Source organism: Watersipora subatra, chromosome 5, assembly GCF_963576615.1.
Source record: "Watersipora subatra chromosome 5, tzWatSuba1.1, whole genome shotgun sequence".
Classification (NCBI taxonomy): Eukaryota; Metazoa; Bryozoa; class Gymnolaemata; order Cheilostomatida; family Watersiporidae; genus Watersipora; species Watersipora subatra.
In genome coordinates this window covers 53272198-53288911 of record NC_088712.1, presented here as the reverse complement: position 1 = coordinate 53288911, position 16714 = coordinate 53272198, and the positions used below count along the sequence as shown (strand labels likewise).

The 16714-nt window shown below is 36.2% G+C and overlaps 2 protein-coding genes across 2 annotated transcripts; both read left to right on the top strand.

The window, feature by feature from the left end:
- The first annotated feature begins 78 nt into the window (after positions 1-78).
- LOC137397461 (uncharacterized) lies at positions 79-7260 on the top strand. The gene is made up of 3 exons (XM_068083750.1): positions 79-1388; positions 1474-3762; positions 7191-7260. Exons 1-3 carry the CDS (start codon positions 79-81, stop codon positions 7258-7260), a joined length of 3669 nt encoding a protein of 1222 aa, XP_067939851.1.
- On the top strand, positions 7234-16711 carry LOC137396869 (uncharacterized). The gene is made up of 4 exons (XM_068083171.1): positions 7234-7370; positions 11963-12110; positions 13957-14123; positions 15357-16711. The coding sequence occupies exons 1-4, from the start codon at positions 7363-7365 to the stop codon at positions 15523-15525; spliced, it is 492 nt and encodes a 163-aa protein (XP_067939272.1). The 5' UTR covers positions 7234-7362; the 3' UTR covers positions 15526-16711.
- Positions 16712-16714: the final 3 nt, after the last annotated feature.

Genomic DNA, 16714 nt, shown 5'->3' with positions numbered 1-16714 from the left:
TCATGGGTATTACCAGTTTGGGTTTCATCCCATAAAAACCCCGCTAAAGAAACTCTAGTCTATGCATTGATCGACTCCATGTCGGATACTACATACATAACACAAGCAGCAATGAACAAAATTGAACCAGAATGTATACCCACTAGCATTGACATGTCCACCATGACATCAGAACGCAAACCAATAGATTCACACATTGTTCTTGGCCTTACAGTTAGGGCTTACAATGACAACCAGCGATATGACTTACCACCAAGCTATTCACACTTGAAACTTCCTATCAATTCGAGCCAAATACCCACGAAGCACAAACTAAGGCAATGGCCTCACCTTGTAGAGATTGCTAATGACCTACCAGCTCACAATCACATACCTGTTGGTCTGCTAATAGGTAACAACTTCATGCATGCTTATCATCCCCAGCAAATTATTGATTCCAACTCAGATGACGAACCATTTACTATCAAAACTGCTATAGGATGGAAGATAATGGGTCATGCTAAAAAGACAACCCTAGCCACATTAGTAGATCAACCTACAGCAAGACAATTTGTAAATTTTAACTGTTCACCACAACCTAATAAAGAATTGAGCAAACTCATAGACATATTTAACACTGACCTCCATGATGCTCATGACAAAAGCCCAGGATTATCTATTGAGGATGTCCAATTCCTTGATATAATGAAACAGCAAACCATCATATCCAACAAAAGAGTAACAATGCCACTTCCGTTCAATTCTAAACCTCACCCCATCAACACTAAACATGCAGCCTTACACAGGTTCAAACTACTTGAAAAAAGATTTGCCAAAGATAAAACATTCAAAGAACAGTACCACACATTCATGAATGACATCATCTCTAAAGGTGAAGCAGTGCATGTCCAAACAGAAAGCGATACTTCTTGGTACATACCACATTTTGGTGTATTTCACCCCAAAAAGCCTGATAAAATTAGGATTGTATTCGATTGTGCTGCCAAGGTGGGAGGGGTTAGCTTAAATGATTTTCTGTTACAAGGCCCTGGCCACATGAATGACTTGCAAGGCATTTTACTTAGATTCCGCATTCACCCAATAGCCATAATGGGAGACATCGAGAGGATGTTCCACCAGTTCAAAGTCAGTACCCACCATCAGGACTTCCTTCGTTTCATTTGGTATGACTCGGAAGGTTTACCCATCACATATAAAATGACAGTTCATTTATTTGGCGCAAGATTATCTCCAGCATGTGCAACCTATGGTCTACGCTATCTTGCAGACCAGTACAAACTCCACTCACCAGATCATTTTCTACCACATCATTTCATTCACCATGACTTCTATGTTGATGATGGTCTCGCAAGTGTTTCCAGTGAAACAGAGGCCATAAACCTAGTCAAGCAAACAATCTTTGTGTGCCACAGTACAGCTGGGGTTACACAAAATCATCTCAAACAGTCGTGCAGTCATGGCTGCTTTACCCAGGAGTGAGTTTGCCAGTGCTCTGGCCAACCTAGATCTCACATCCGAACCACTACCTCCAGAAAGGTCATTAGGTGTCTTATGGGACACAAACACCGATCATTTCACTTTCAAACATGAAGTTCCATCTAAACCTGCCACTCGTAGGGGTGTTCTATCATCAGTCGCATCAGTCTTTGATCCATTAGGTCTCATATCCCTGTTCACACTTAAAGGTAGAATGATTCTGCAGGACACATGCAAAAGCAACTCTGAATGGGATGCTCATCTTGATCCAACCCTTCTCAAGCGATGGTCAAACTGGAAATCAGATCTGATCAATGTAAGCCACATCCGAGTACCCAGATGCCTCACACCGAGTACATTTGACAAGCTTAAATCAGCTCAGATACACACCTCTGCTGATGCAAGCACCACCGGCCATGACCATTGCTCATACCTACGCCTAGTTGACACCAACAACCGAGTTCATGTAGCTTTGTTAGCTAGTAAAGCAAAAGTTGCACCAATCAAACAAGTCACAATCCCTAGATTGGAATTGCAGGCAGCCTGTAGCGCTGCACCTGCCACAAAGAAATACACTGAAGAACTGGTTATTCCAAATCTCACCAACCACTTCTACTCAGATTCTACTGTAGTGTTGGGATACCTCCACAACACCACAGAGCGGTACCATACTTATGTCGCTAACAGAATAGCAACTATTAGATCACTGGCTGACCTTAAATGCTGGTCACATGTTCCCACAGACTTAAATCCTGCTGACTTAGCGTCCAGAGGCGCAGCCATCTCAACTCTTATCAACTCATGCTGGTTCTCAGGCCCAAAGTTCTTATGGAACGAGCCTTTAATCTTACCTACACAACCTCAGCTTACTGTTAACCCTGAAGACCCTGAGGTCAAACAACCACTCACCACACTCAAAACCACACTCAGCATTCATACAATAACATTTGATCAGCGCCTGAGCCAATTTTCCACCTGGAACAAAACTGTATCATGCATTGCAGCCCTACAACATCTCATAAACAAAACTGTACACAAAGATACTGACAAGGCGCAACAATCAATTTTAAAACTAGTCCAACATGAGCATTTCTCAGCAGAAATAGATTGTCTTGAATCCAACCAGGAAATCAACAAACCAAGTAGTCTAATAAAACTCAGTCCCTTCTTGGATGATAAAGGCATCCTTAGGATAGGTGGTAGGTTACATGAAAGCACTGTGCTTAGTTTTGAAGAAAAACATCCTATCATCATACCCAAATCTAGTCACCTTGCAGCACTAATAATTGATCATTGCTATAAACTAGCTGCGCACCAAGGTAGAGAACACACTTTAGCACAAATCAGATCTATAGGCTTTTGGATTGTTAATGCTAGAGCACATGTACTAAAATACTTGAACAAATGTGTCACATGCAAAAGAAACCACGGCAAACCACATGCACCCCAGATGGCAACTCTTCCAGCTGAAAGACTTTCAGAGGTACCACCCTTCACACATTGTGGTCTAGATTGTTTTAGCCCTTTTATCAAAAAAGATGGTAGAAAAGAAAGAAAATGCCATGGTCTCATTATCACTTGCATGTCCTCTAGAGCAGTTCACCTTGAGCCGCTAGAAGACATGACCTCAGACTGCTTCATTAATGCCTTACGCAACTTCATATCAATCCGTGGGGCTGTCTCTTCCATAAAGTGCGACCAAGGTACCAACTTTGTAGGTGCATTCAATGACCTGGCTAAGAATATGGAAGGCCCGCTAAACCACAAGCTTCATATTAAATTCACCTTCAATCCTCCACTCTCAAGTAACATGGGTGGGGTCTGGGAAAGACTCATCAGATCAGCTAGAAGCATTTTGAAGGGGATGGGAGAAAAGTATGGTAGGAGGTTGAGTACATCTAACTTGAGAACTCTATTCTATGAGGTCATGGCTGTAATGAACAGCAGGCCATTAGGCGCAGTCACTCATGATCATATTTCTCTCACACCAAACATGCTGCTCACTATGAAATCTAAAATCACTCTACTACTACCAAGCCATTTTGAAGATGTAGACATCTATTTTCACAAGCGTTGGCGCACAATACAGCAGCTTGCAAATGAATTCTGGCGCAGATGGCGTAGCGAATACATTCAAACACTACAAGCAAGGCAAAAGTGGACAGCGCAGCGCGAGCCACTAGCGATTGGCGACATTGTTCATGTATTAAAGGAAGAAAGTTTGCGAAATGATTGGTCTCTAGCACGTGTAGTTGGTGTAGACCAGTCTCATGATGGAGAGGTCAGGTCAGTAAAATTGTTAATCGGATCAAAAGGTTATCCAAGTGACAAGCCACGATGCCTTGTAAGACCAGTCAATAAAGTTGTAGTTTTAGTCGAAGCTTCTACTTGTTAAAATTTACTAAAATTTTAGGTGGGAGTGTAAGATTGAAGATATTTACCCAAAATGTATAATCACACCTTTTAAGAAAACAAATATGTTTACCCATTAGATTACAAAATAACCAAACTGAAAGAATCATCACAGCCATAAAAGTGATATCACCAACCACCAGGATGCTGCCTCTATGACAGCACTTGTTTTTTACCAAATGTATGCTTATTTTTAACAACTATGAATCATATACTGCCTTTTATAAAAGAAGTCAGCACAGATACTGTGAACTAGTCAGTATTTTATTCTAAGGAGCAACAACCATCAATAAGCTTGCTCATGGCTGTATGCCTTTATTGTCACAATTAGCTTGAGATTTTAACTACATTTATACTATAATATTTTCCTGGACAAGAACACTTTACTACATACTACAACCATTCTACTGTATGACCAGGAAAAGGAGCCAACAAGGTACATAAATATATTATTATGTTTTACTTCAATATGTTTTTACTGTGATTTTTTATCAAACTATCATGTTTTATTCAAGCATACTACAAGCTCTTGACATTACATGACATTACACGGCTCCATGATATCTTTGAATAACTTTGCCATACTATTGCTTGCTTCGGATCTATTATAATCAACACACATTATTTTTATTGTTCATTATATCATTCTATTTTATAGCATTTCATATTTTAGTTTTCACGGTGTAATTTTGTGTGAATTCTACAAGAATAAAGCATCAGTTGTAACTCAAACTCAGAAAACCTGATCATACGGTACATAGACACCGAATTAGCTTATAAAGTTTTTCAGTTATGGGAAAAAGCTTTGGAAAAAGCTATTGGTCAGAATGATTCAATAGATAAGCTCTGCAACATAATTTACTATATCAATTATAACAAATTATGATCCTAGATGATCATATGATCATGTGTGCTTTTTAAATCAAGTAAGCACACATTTGATTTAAAAAATCAGTGTGTGCTTGAAAAACATTATGGGACGGTTATGGGTCTTAAATGGATCACTGAAAAACTCAAGAAACAGTTACTGAGACAATGTGCATTGTATAAGAAAATGAACATATTTTCCATCTAATTACAGTCGACACCCTTATCAGCTGCTTTGCAAGCAGAATAGACATCATCAGGAAAGAAACTTTTTAAACAAACAATTTTTAAACCACTTCCAAGTGAAAATTTTAAACATTTTCACAAGTATTTAAGAGAGTATCAAAGCAATGAAACAGATCTAATACCTGAGCTAAATGATGGCGCGACAATTGTGCATATATCAGCAGCTGAAGCAGAATGTTCTAATGCTTATTTAGTTACAGTTACAGTTGATGACAGCAAGTCTTGTACACAAATATTTCTGAACAATAAGGCTGTAGCTAAAAGACATCTACAAGCTGATGATGCCGGGTTGCTAAAACTCTTAAGTGCTATTGTTTCTTCAAAAGCAGTCAGACTAGACAAAATTTAAGGAATTATGTTGAAACATTCGCAGTAGTTATATATTGATCTTTAGCACAGCTGTTTTCGTATTCTGTTTTAAAGTGTTCTTCCATCAATCCGGAAAACAGCATGAGTAAAACCACTTTATGAATAAAAGATCGACATCAGCCTAATAACTATTGACCAATTTCACTGACATATTTCACTTGCAACCTCTCTGAACACATACTTTTACCTCATACAAAGACTTTGCTCAAGCTTATGAATTGTTTTCTGTCAGTCAACATTATTTCAGAGCAAGTCGCTCTTGTGAGACTCAGATGGTACAAAAGCCTGGTCATATATTGTCATTAACAGATAAGGGAAAGATTGTTAACAGAAAGATTGTTAACATAATTTTACTGGATTTTTCTAAGGCTTTTGATACTGTAAACCATGATGACTAAATTGAAAAACATTGCATTCTTTGATAATATTAGGTTTTGGATTGAGGATTTTTTACATAAAAGGAAACAGTAATGTTGTAGTAGATGAGTGTGAATCATCATTGAGATCTGTAAGATCGAGCGTTCCTCACAGATCTGTTCTTGGGCTACTGCTGTTTCTTTTATACATAAATGAGTTACCATCACAAGTTTTTTTGCTGTGTCATTCTTCAGAATGCTTTGATTTGCAACACTGATAGTAATATATTACAACAAAATCTTTGACAAGGTTTTTGTTAAAATTGGTGGTGAACATCTGGCAGATACTAAATTGTTTTTAAATGGTCAAGTTTTTACGAAAGCGTCCGCTCACGCTTATTTGGTAATTATTTTGCAACAGGAAATATAATGGGGTTATTAATGTTTGATTTTGATGTTTTTGTTTCTAAAGCCACCAGACAGTTATCTATGTTTTGTAGAGTTTTAAAAGATGCAGATACGCATCAAGGAAAGTAGCATATTTCTCTGTTGTTAACTCTTGTAGTGACTTTGCTTTTCAATCATGGGATTCTATTAAAAAATATGTTAACAAACTAGAGACCGTTCAAAATTAGGCCTTACATTTTATATCATGTTGACGTGTTGTGTTTGCTTTAGGAAAATAAGAGAAGACACCGGTTTTTGATCACTATCAGAAAGGAGGAAAGTTGCCAGACACAAGCTATCTATCAAGTGATGTGCTGAACAACTCGAACCATCATTTCTTACAGATATTAATAAAACTCGCCACACGAGGTAGACAAAGGAACATATACTCCCTTTATGAAAACTTGTCAATTCTATCAATCTTTCGACCTAGAACTTTAAGAGAACTGAGATCTTAGGGATATGCTCGCTTTAGAAAAGTAAAAAAAACGAGACATGAAATTAATCAAAAGAAAAAATATAAGTTTGAATTGTGTTCCCACACTTTTTCAATGCTCATTGGGCGCCTCAAGAAAAAACCTTTTCCTCACATCGTATCTGTTATTAATTTGATGCAGATTTATTTCATATTTTGTAGTATCAGTAACAGGCTGTGAAAGCTACTTATTAAAATAGTTTGTTTAACACCTGGGATACTTTACATAGTAGGTATAAAGTTCGATATTGTGCTTCGTATCATATTGACTCATTTAAAGAATAGGAGATTGTAGTCCAATATATTATGATGCTAATTTATATATTCAATAATGTTACTGATTAACTTTGCACTGCTTAATTGTGCATTCGTAATTGGGAGCAACTCTCTAGCCTTTCAAATTGAATTAATCACTAACAATCAAGAAAACGTATTCCTTGCTTAAAGTGGTTGCCCTCAAAAGTACTGTTTTAGAATAAGTCAACGCTACACTACCGATTACTATCTATATCAAAGATTTCTAATTTCAGCATTGGTTGTAGCGCTGCGGCTACCACAGATGGCTGTGATGCCAGACTACAGCAGGTCTTGCAGTATTCTGAGGAGCAGTAAGCGACCTCATAATGATGGGAGTGAGGCTAAGATTACTGAAAGTATATTTGGAGGCTCTGTTAATGTCTGTGGAGGTTCTGTTTAACAGACTACAGTAAGGGAATGTCAAGGTATCTCCAATTTTAGAATGAAATGGTTGTAGAGATTATAGTTATAGCATAACACAGCCTGATCTGCAACATGTCAATTTAGATTTCTGACAGATTAATTATGCACTCGGAAGTGTTTGGATAACTTTCATAATAATCTATATATATATATTTCTCAGTGTTGGTGTGTTGGTGTGTAGGTGCGTCCAGCTAAAACGCATGCTGATTATTTTACCGATGTGGCCACGCGTTACCATGCCCCTGTTGAGAAATATTTTTCGTGAGGTTTAATTACTATATCTGGAGTCAAGGCCAATTCTTTTCAATTCTATTGTCTCCTTTGGAAGAGCCTCAACATTGTCTCTCCGTTCAGTCAAACAAAGACAGTAGATAACTAGATATCTTAATTTTGCATTTGTACCGGTATCGAGAGGTATCAGTATTGTTGTATTCAGAGTTTTGATGGATAGCTTCTGGTGGAACAGTAACCTTTTTATACACACACACTTCTACACACGAGTTGCTATTATTAATTCAACATATTCCGGGTTTTTAGTTTGTTTTTTCACTTCATAAAAATTGTGTCATTACCGAATCATCTTTTATTGTAATCGTAGCAAAACCGACTTAATTTAGCTATTTCTTGCTAATTATTTCACATTCACATCTAAACCTTTTTATAGTCGTTTTATTTTTTTAAATTTATTTGACCTGCATGAAGCATTTTTCTCATTATAGGAAGTTCAAAAGTTGTTTGACAAAGTTTGAAAACCTCTACAGTTGTTTTTATTTTCTCTCCTAATTTATTTCAATTACACAAAAAACTTTTCTCATGATATGTAGTTTGAAAGTTAGAATGGCAAATGTTGTTATAGGCTAAAAACGAATAAATTTTCTGTCATAAGACTTTTTATTGCCTATAGCTATTAAAATTTTGGAATGACGAACCGTATCGCAGAAGATTTGATCTCGGACTCTCCCGTTCGCCGGTCTACTCCCTTACTAATTAAGCTACACAAGCTTGATGAATTCATTAGGCGATATATTTCATTATATGGGTGCAAAAAACGCTACCGCTCCCAGTTGTGACACAAGTAACGGCCCTCTTATTAGTAAGCTTACTCAAATTACCCATTGGCAATGTGCCAGGCAACTACATTACCTTTCATTGTTTATAAGCTGATTTTAATACCAGTGCAACACAGGGCATATCACTAGTCTTTATTATGATGAGAGTGTTTCCTGCCTTCTATGTGAAGCTTTAACTGAATGTTGGAAAATGGATTGCACAACACGGGAATCGAACTCGAACATTCGACTTAGCAGACGAGCTTGCTACCATCAGCTCCACTCCACCTTGCTGTAATTCAGAATGATTGTGTAAGTACTTCACATGTTGATCTCTCACAACGTACCAGACTGCCAGGATACTAGTTCGTCTTTCCGAAGCTATGACTGAATGTTAGAAAAAAAGTTGCATTGTACGAGGTTTGAACTCGCAACCTTTAGTTTAGTAGACTGAGACTCTAACACACACGCTACACAACTGCCTCCCTGAATAAATATGCAGATAGGTATTCCAAGTCATGACCTTTCTAGATTAAACTGCCAGGGTACTAGTGTACATAATAGGTAGTATTGCATAATAAGTTGCCAAATACTGAAATGAGATACCCTTGTATTGACAAAAGTATGTCTACCCGATTGTCTCCTTTTAGCTTTAATTACATCTACATTTCAAATGAAATGTAGTATATTATGAAACGTATTACATTTCATGAGATACTACATTTTATTGCAACCTAAAACACATTGTGTTTTAGGTTGATTTAAACAATACAAGCTTCAAACAACCTAAAGCACAATGCTTCTCTATATTGTAAACATTCCTTAGCGAATATATGCTGAAACATTGGATAATCCAGCTATCGAGAATATTTTAAGAATTCACCGGGTGCATTGTCAATTTTTAGTATTCATAGTTGGCTATACGCTAGTTGTTATATGTTTTCAAGTCTTCCAGTAACGCACGCGCCATGTCGTTATCTCTGGGGTATAAAAACAGAACGATCACTTTGCATCAGCGCAGGCAAGAAGCTTTTCTGAGAAAAAGGGAGAACTCTCTAAACCTGCTGAAAATTGAGCACGAGCGAGAGCTAACCCTATCACAGCGTGAGACAGAAAAGTTGGGAAGAGATGTGAAGGAAATGAAAGAGTATCACAAGTTGCTAGGTTATTTTGCAAAATTGTTGATATAGACATTAAGGTAGTATACAAAATATCATTTTTTAATAATTTCTTCGTATTCAATTATTTCTTTTCTAATTAAACAATCATAAAACTTAGCAAGCCTTTACACTGGTTCGCTTTTGAGAAAAGACAATTACACTTTAAAAGGTTAATAATTTATTAAGTTGAACTGAAGCAAATATAAACCGAAAGATGCGACAACTCTTAAAGCTCAGATATTTTAAGAGTTGTCCTCCGTTTTGAGCTATGGCTAACATGTGAGGTGCTGAAATGATTTCATGATTAGAATAAGTATTAGAAAGTTATTTAAACTATTACACTAAATTTATAACGTAATATAATATTGTTAATATAATATAACTTAGGGTCAAATTACAACTAAATTATTTAACATTCTTTAAGCGGTCGGAGCTAAAATTATGACTAAATGCTATAAAACTATTATAAGTTTTATTTATTTTTTATCTGCAATTGTCAGTTTTATTATTTTTCAATCAAGATTTTCAACACGGCTATACCGTAGCTACAAAGATAAATATCTGATAACTCTATAGCATTTACAATGCAGTTATGACGTGAAACAATCTACCCATTGTATATATGAGTATAAATACAATACTATTGTAGGTGAAGACAACTTTTAATTACTCACATCATAAGCATCTGGTAAAAAACAATGATTGCGTTGTGAAATACAAACTGTGACATTGATGTCATATTTTCTTAGTTTTCTCTGCAGTTTTTATCTACCTGCATACGTGTCTTATTGGACTGAAGTATTCTTTCCCTCATCAGTCACTCTTTAGTTACTTGAGCCTTAGTTCTTTAGCCTTAGTTCCTTAACTTGAGCCTTAGTTCTTTAGCCTTAGTTCCTTAACTTCAGCCTTAGTTCTTTAGCCTTAGTTCCTTTACTTCAGCCTTAGTTCTTTAGCCTTAGTTCCTTAACTTCAGCCTTAGTTCTTTAGCCTTATTTCCTTAACTTCAGCCTTAGTTCTTTAGCCTTAGTTCCTTAACTTCAACCTTAGTTCTTTAGCCTTAGTTCTTTAACCAAGCCCATGAAAATCTAGCATAAAGTACAACTTTCCTAGGAAGACACTTGATTCTTAATCTGTTTTTTATGAGCAAGTGAACACAAATAATCTTCAGAAAGGTGCTAGAATTACCAGAAGGTCTATTTTCAAACCGCATGATCAAGAAACCACAAGAAGGTTGGCATTTATCATCGTACGTAGTAATCTATATATAAATCTCAATTTTTGTCTTTTATTGGTCTGTCGTCCATTTGTCCATTTATAGCGACAGTTTTGACATAGAAACTTCGCTTCGTAGAAGGTTTGATTTCCGAACATCAATCTCTGCAGACCAGCAATCTTCCATTGCACTACGATGTCCAACTGATTGAGTGGTGATTGCGATGACATTCATCACATGAGTTAAAATACTACGATTATTAAGCTGGCTTCAAATACGGCTATTGTTTTAGTAAATATTCTGACTACTAACATACCGTGTAAGTTAATCAAATTCATTGGGTAATTATTTATTACCCATACAATGCCGGAATTTGGCTAATTTTTACTATAATGAGAGCTTCTACAAATACTTTTTTCAATGGAATCAAATACTTCCAGTTTTGTAGAGTTTACACTCTTTTACCTGCACCAATTGATTGTCGTGCCACGCATCAGAATAATTGTGCATTTAGTTATTACATCTGACAATCTCTCAGGGCGCGTGGGTCTGCCAGGGTGCTGGTATGACATAAACGTGTGTTGTTTATGACTATGTATCATCAGCTAATTGTTTGTAACATGGAAATTACCCAGACTGCTATATCAGCTGGGTTTTCGAGCTTGGATGATTAAAGTGTAATGATTTTTGTGCTGCAGGTCACACATATTGGATTTATTTGTCCTTATGCTTGTTATATTTTTCCTTTCTAATTTGAATGAAAATTATACATTTCTAAATGAATGTTAATCGCTTAGCCTCTCTAATTGTTTCATGGCCCTGAAACCGTTGCACTGTCAGACGATACATGCACATCTCTATAGAGCTACCCATAGATGTACTCATATTCATTAAGTTGTAAGCTTGTAAACCTTTTCATACTGTTTTAGTATTATTGCTGATATAGTAATCTATATATAGTATCCTGGCAGCCCATTGTACTATAGCGTCAGGAGTGCCAATATAGCATAGACAATAACTATCTGCACAATTATTCCGTTGTATGTGTCGGGCTGCTAAGTCGAATGTCACGAGCTTGAACCTTGTATGATACAATCTTTCTCTCTCCAATTGTTGCTTCAGACGGGTGGACACAGGTCTTATTACAGTAAAGGTTCCTCTTTTACCTGCAGGGCAAGTACTGAACCAGTGATACTTCATATCTCTGAGCCCTACGGTAGGCTGACAGCGCTGCCAGTCGGCCCACAAAGACAGATCTCTTTAATAAAAGACACTAAAGCGGTAGCTACTAGAAACCTGCTTCAGCAGTGCTCTTATCAGGTTAGTCTTCGTTTTCATATCAAAAGCTGTCCTTAGTTTGTTGGGAGCATGCTGACAGCTTTCAAAATCCAAACAAATTTGAGAAATTATTTGAGCTGTGTTTACAAAAAAGTGAAGTGCAATGGAAAGGAGTTATGATTACATTTACATAAAAGAGGAAAATATGAAAACTAGTGGTAAAATGTGACTGATGAATTGTCATTCAATCTATATATATAAATGTCAGTGTCTGTCCGTCTGTCTGTGATTCTGTGTGTCCAGTTATAGTTATTAAAATCTTGGAATGAAAAGCTCGCTTCGTGCTGGATTTGAACTCGTGGAGATGGTTTCTAACCACTCATTTAACCACTGAGCTTCACAGTCCTTAGAATTTTATCGCTCTGATCATATACAGTATACTCTTTTCTCAATTGCACACGCTATCACGTATTAATGGATGCATTGTGCCCAAGAGTTACAATGCCCCTGTTATAAAATACTTTTCGCCTGACTCTATGAAACACAATGCTTTTTCGTCCTTTCCATACCAGGGTAAATTTGTGTTCGTCGTACAATATCAACAATAATTTCTCTCGAAATTAAAATTTGGTGATTGTTGTACTGATTATGACAAAATAACAAAAATGGCGATTTGCCATTTTGCCGCTATCTCAGTTCAGCATTATCTGTTATGGTTAAAACAGATTCGCAAACAGGTAAGGGATAAAATTTTAGTTTAAAAGTTTGAAGTTCACTAAAATTTACTCAATTTTAGTGAACTTATTTTACTAATTATTTTATTTTATATTAATTTTATTTTAATAACTAAATTTTACTCAACTTAAAAAGTTTATTCAAACCTCCTTCAAGTGTGTTTAATAAGCTAAATTGATTTAAGTTAGATTCAGCATTTATGTTACACGCCTGTTTCAAAGGTAAAAACTCTGCATGTATTACATTGTAATGTTACATGTTCTTGCAAATCAAAACCACGCAATGCACTAAAGTTATTGTAGGTAACTATGGTTACTAAGGTTAACATATTGTATTGTTACTTTTAATGATGATGATTTTGATGATTTTTACCCGGAGGTGACCGCATTAGATAATTACTATGGGTTTCTAAATACCACTCTATACAATATTCTCACCTTATGATGCCAACACTGAAATGAATTAAAATCATATCGTTGTATACCAAATAATATTTCATTGTAATCGTCGTAAAACAGACTGTACTTAGCTATTACTTGCTAGCGGTTTAACATTTACATTTAAACACCTTTACAGTTTCATTTTTTCAACTAATTTATTTCAACAAAACACTTATTTCATGATATGAAATTTAAAAGTTACAGTTTTTAGAAAAAGTTAAAAAAACTTTACAGTTCTCTTCTTTTTTCTCTTAATTCATTTGAACTGCACATAAAAGATTTTGCTCATGATATGAAGTTAAAATGGTTAATGTTGTATATGTTGAATAAAAATAAATTTTCTGTCCCAAGACACTCTAATAACTTCACCAACTGATCACCAACTGGCGTTGCCGAATAAATGTACATAATGTTGTTACACCTGATGATACCACACTGCACCCTATACTATCAGGATACTAGTAGCTAATAATGTGGTTGTTGACAAGCCAAGGAATTTTAAATTCATTTGAAATTCATAGGCCGTCTAACCACCTGCTCTTATATGTCGGTCAATGCCAAACTCCTTGTCATCTAATGCTCCAGCAAACACGTGCACTAACATATAATCTTTAGGTCTATCATCCTATTTCTTGTCAGCAACCTCTCCAAAGACCCACTTGAGTTATATTTCACATTTCTATGAATCCTTACAAATAATGCTTGTTTTGCAGAAGGAAAAAACCAGATGCAATGATTTCCCTTGTGTTCTGCCGCTAACTTACACACCTATTGGTGACCATTTATTACTGCGTGCGGAGCTATCTCCTCATGATAATAACGACAGAGATGGTTACTACGATACTGAATATCAATATGCTCAAAGTGACATGTGGAGCAGGTAAAATTGATCAGTGTCACTGATGAGGGAGTAGCAGCAGTTCTGTCAGCGCATAACTGTAGTTAATACAGACTGTCCTCCCTGAAAGAGGGCGTGACAAGACTAATTAACCAATGATAGCTGATAGAACGTTATATGATATACACTGATATTATATAATATATAGTATCACATAATCAGAAAGAGTGCACTAAAATATAATATATAGTTTATAGTATATGTAAAATATATATAATATATCACAGCAAATTTTACAAGGTGAACATAAAAACAGATATATTGTTTGCCTAACAAATACAGCCATGTGCAAATGTGTTGAGTCACCTTATCATTTTCATACGCTAACTTTAGGGCTCAATAAGCCCAATATGATCAACTTGACTGCGAGAAAGTTATATATCATTTTGAATGTACAATTTTTATCGATGTTCATCTTATTGTTTGCAAGTTAGAATTTTAATCATTGTAATCGCATAAAACTCTCACTCACTGAAACCCGCTTTGTATTGCTGAAACAATAGCAAATGGCAATTGATGTTAATTTTTTCTATCTAGCCATCCATTAAATTCTTTTGAAGTTTTTTTCCAAAGTTTGACATTTCTACTTCTCAAGCAGTATAAATTTAATCATTTTTGATGCTTTAAGAATTCATTTCTTAAAATAGCATCTAGTGAAAAAAATCATTGATATTTAACCCTGCTGAGCAAGATAACAGCCACGGTATTGCTTTCAAAGATTAGTGAATAAAAAAACATGTAGAAGATAGTCTGAGTATTAAAATTATACAAAGCTTCTGTATTCATGTACTTGTTGAGACAAGTTACAACTGGTTTAAACTGGTTAAAACTGGTTACATGTTGTATATATATTTCATGAATATTATTATAGGATTATTAATATTAAATATATGATTATTAATATAATATGATTATATTAAATACAGGATTATTGTAGGTGGCTTCATAGGTGGCGCGCATACGGTTGTATTCCCAATTAACCATTTTAATGTAGTTTCATTTAATCCGCTATTTTTTGAACTGTTTCAAATTCTATCTAAAATGTTTCACATCAACTAATATATTCACCTGAAGTCTTGTGGAAGCTTCTCACTACTTTCAGCTTTTTTATGAGCATCTTTGGTTAGTAGAGTGGTTGTAGTACGTTCAATCACACAACAACTTTCACAGACCCACAGAGAAGAAAAACTTTTAAAAAACTTATTTCTTTTGTAGAGAAGGCTCCATAAGACGACCAATCAAATCAAGGAATAATGAATGTGTATTTCCGAAAGAAACGTATTTAGGTCGTATGGCCTTCCAGATCAAACGAGAGCCCAGAGTGTCAAAAATGGCCGACTGGGAGATCAGGTATGGTGGACCTATTACCCACAGAGCTCGCTAAACAGAACAGAGTTGCAATGATGCTGCTACTGGAAACGCATGGATAATGCTGGCATTTGAATCTAAAACCAACAAAATTACAAAATTGATTACAATAAACTGCAACATGAAGTTTAAAGCAGTGACTTGACTCCCTTTGCAAGTAACTGGCAAAGATAATTTATATTATTTGGAGACTTTACTCGCAGAGGAGCCGTTAAATGGGGAAATAACTCTTTAAGCAGGATTACGGTCGATGCCCATGTTTTTATTTATATTTAAATTTTAAATGCATACAAATTAAATAAAAATAGTTTTTGAACTTAAACAGCAAAACATGAAATACTTGCAGTTTTCTTGAAATGTAACCTTAACAAGATTTACAAACACGAAAATTCAACTGATCAAACAGATGCTATTTGATCACCTAACGTCACGGAGTCGACTGCTGGCAACCTGAATCAATGGGGTAAATCCAATTTCATAACTTGCCATGGTGTGCCACACAACCTGCCATGGTGTGCCACACAACCTGTCATGGTGTGCCACACAACCTGCCATGGTGTGCCACGCAACCTTCCATGGTGTGCCACTCAGCCTGCTATGGTGTGCCACACGGCCTGCTATGGTGTGCCACACAGCCTGCTATGGTCTGCCACACAGCCTGCCATGGTGTGCCACACAGCCTGATATGGTGTGCCACACAACCTGCCATGGTGTGCCAAATAATCTTGGCTTTACACTGCGGCCAAGAACATCGCTTTTGCTGATTGGTTGGAGTTCAAATATAACACCTGGAATAAAGTGCAGAGAACTAGTTGACATCAGACTTCTAGTTGATCACACTAGAAGTCTGATGTCTAGAAGCGATGATCATATGCTTCTAGACATCAATGCAGATGATCTAGAAAGAAGCGTTTGAATTGATGCTGTGATGTCTGGAAAGTCTGTGTTGTGCAAGTAAAATGTGTCAGTTTTCTTTATTTGTTATCTAAAGCAGGTTGTGTGCATGTCTGTGTACGTGTGTGCGGGCGTGTGTGAACATTTGTGTATGTGTATGTTTGCGTGTATGCGCATATTTGTGTGCATTTTTGTTTGTTTGGGCATTTGTGTGTGTGCACGCATCTGTGCGTGCACATGTATGCATGTATTTGTGAACATTTGCTTGTGTGTGTGTGTGCGTGTGAACATCTGTTTGCGGTGTTAGTGTA

Excerpts from the sequence above, each read along its gene's own strand:
- LOC137397461 (XM_068083750.1), top strand. The coding sequence starts at position 79 with ATGTCGGATACTACATACATAACACAAGCAGCAATGAACAAAATTGAA. Across the intron at positions 1,389-1,473 it reads GAGGCCATAAACCTAGTCAA|GAGTGAGTTTGCCAGTGCTC; the intron begins GCAAACAATCTT and ends TGCTTTACCCAG. Across the intron at positions 3,763-7,190 it reads TCTCATGATGGAGAGGTCAG|CGCTGCGGCTACCACAGATG; the intron begins GTCAGTAAAATT and ends CATTGGTTGTAG.
- LOC137396869 (XM_068083171.1), top strand. Across the intron at positions 12,111-13,956 it reads TTCAGCAGTGCTCTTATCAG|AAGGAAAAAACCAGATGCAA; the intron begins GTTAGTCTTCGT and ends CTTGTTTTGCAG. Across the intron at positions 14,124-15,356 it reads CAAAGTGACATGTGGAGCAG|AGAAGGCTCCATAAGACGAC; the intron begins GTAAAATTGATC and ends TTTCTTTTGTAG.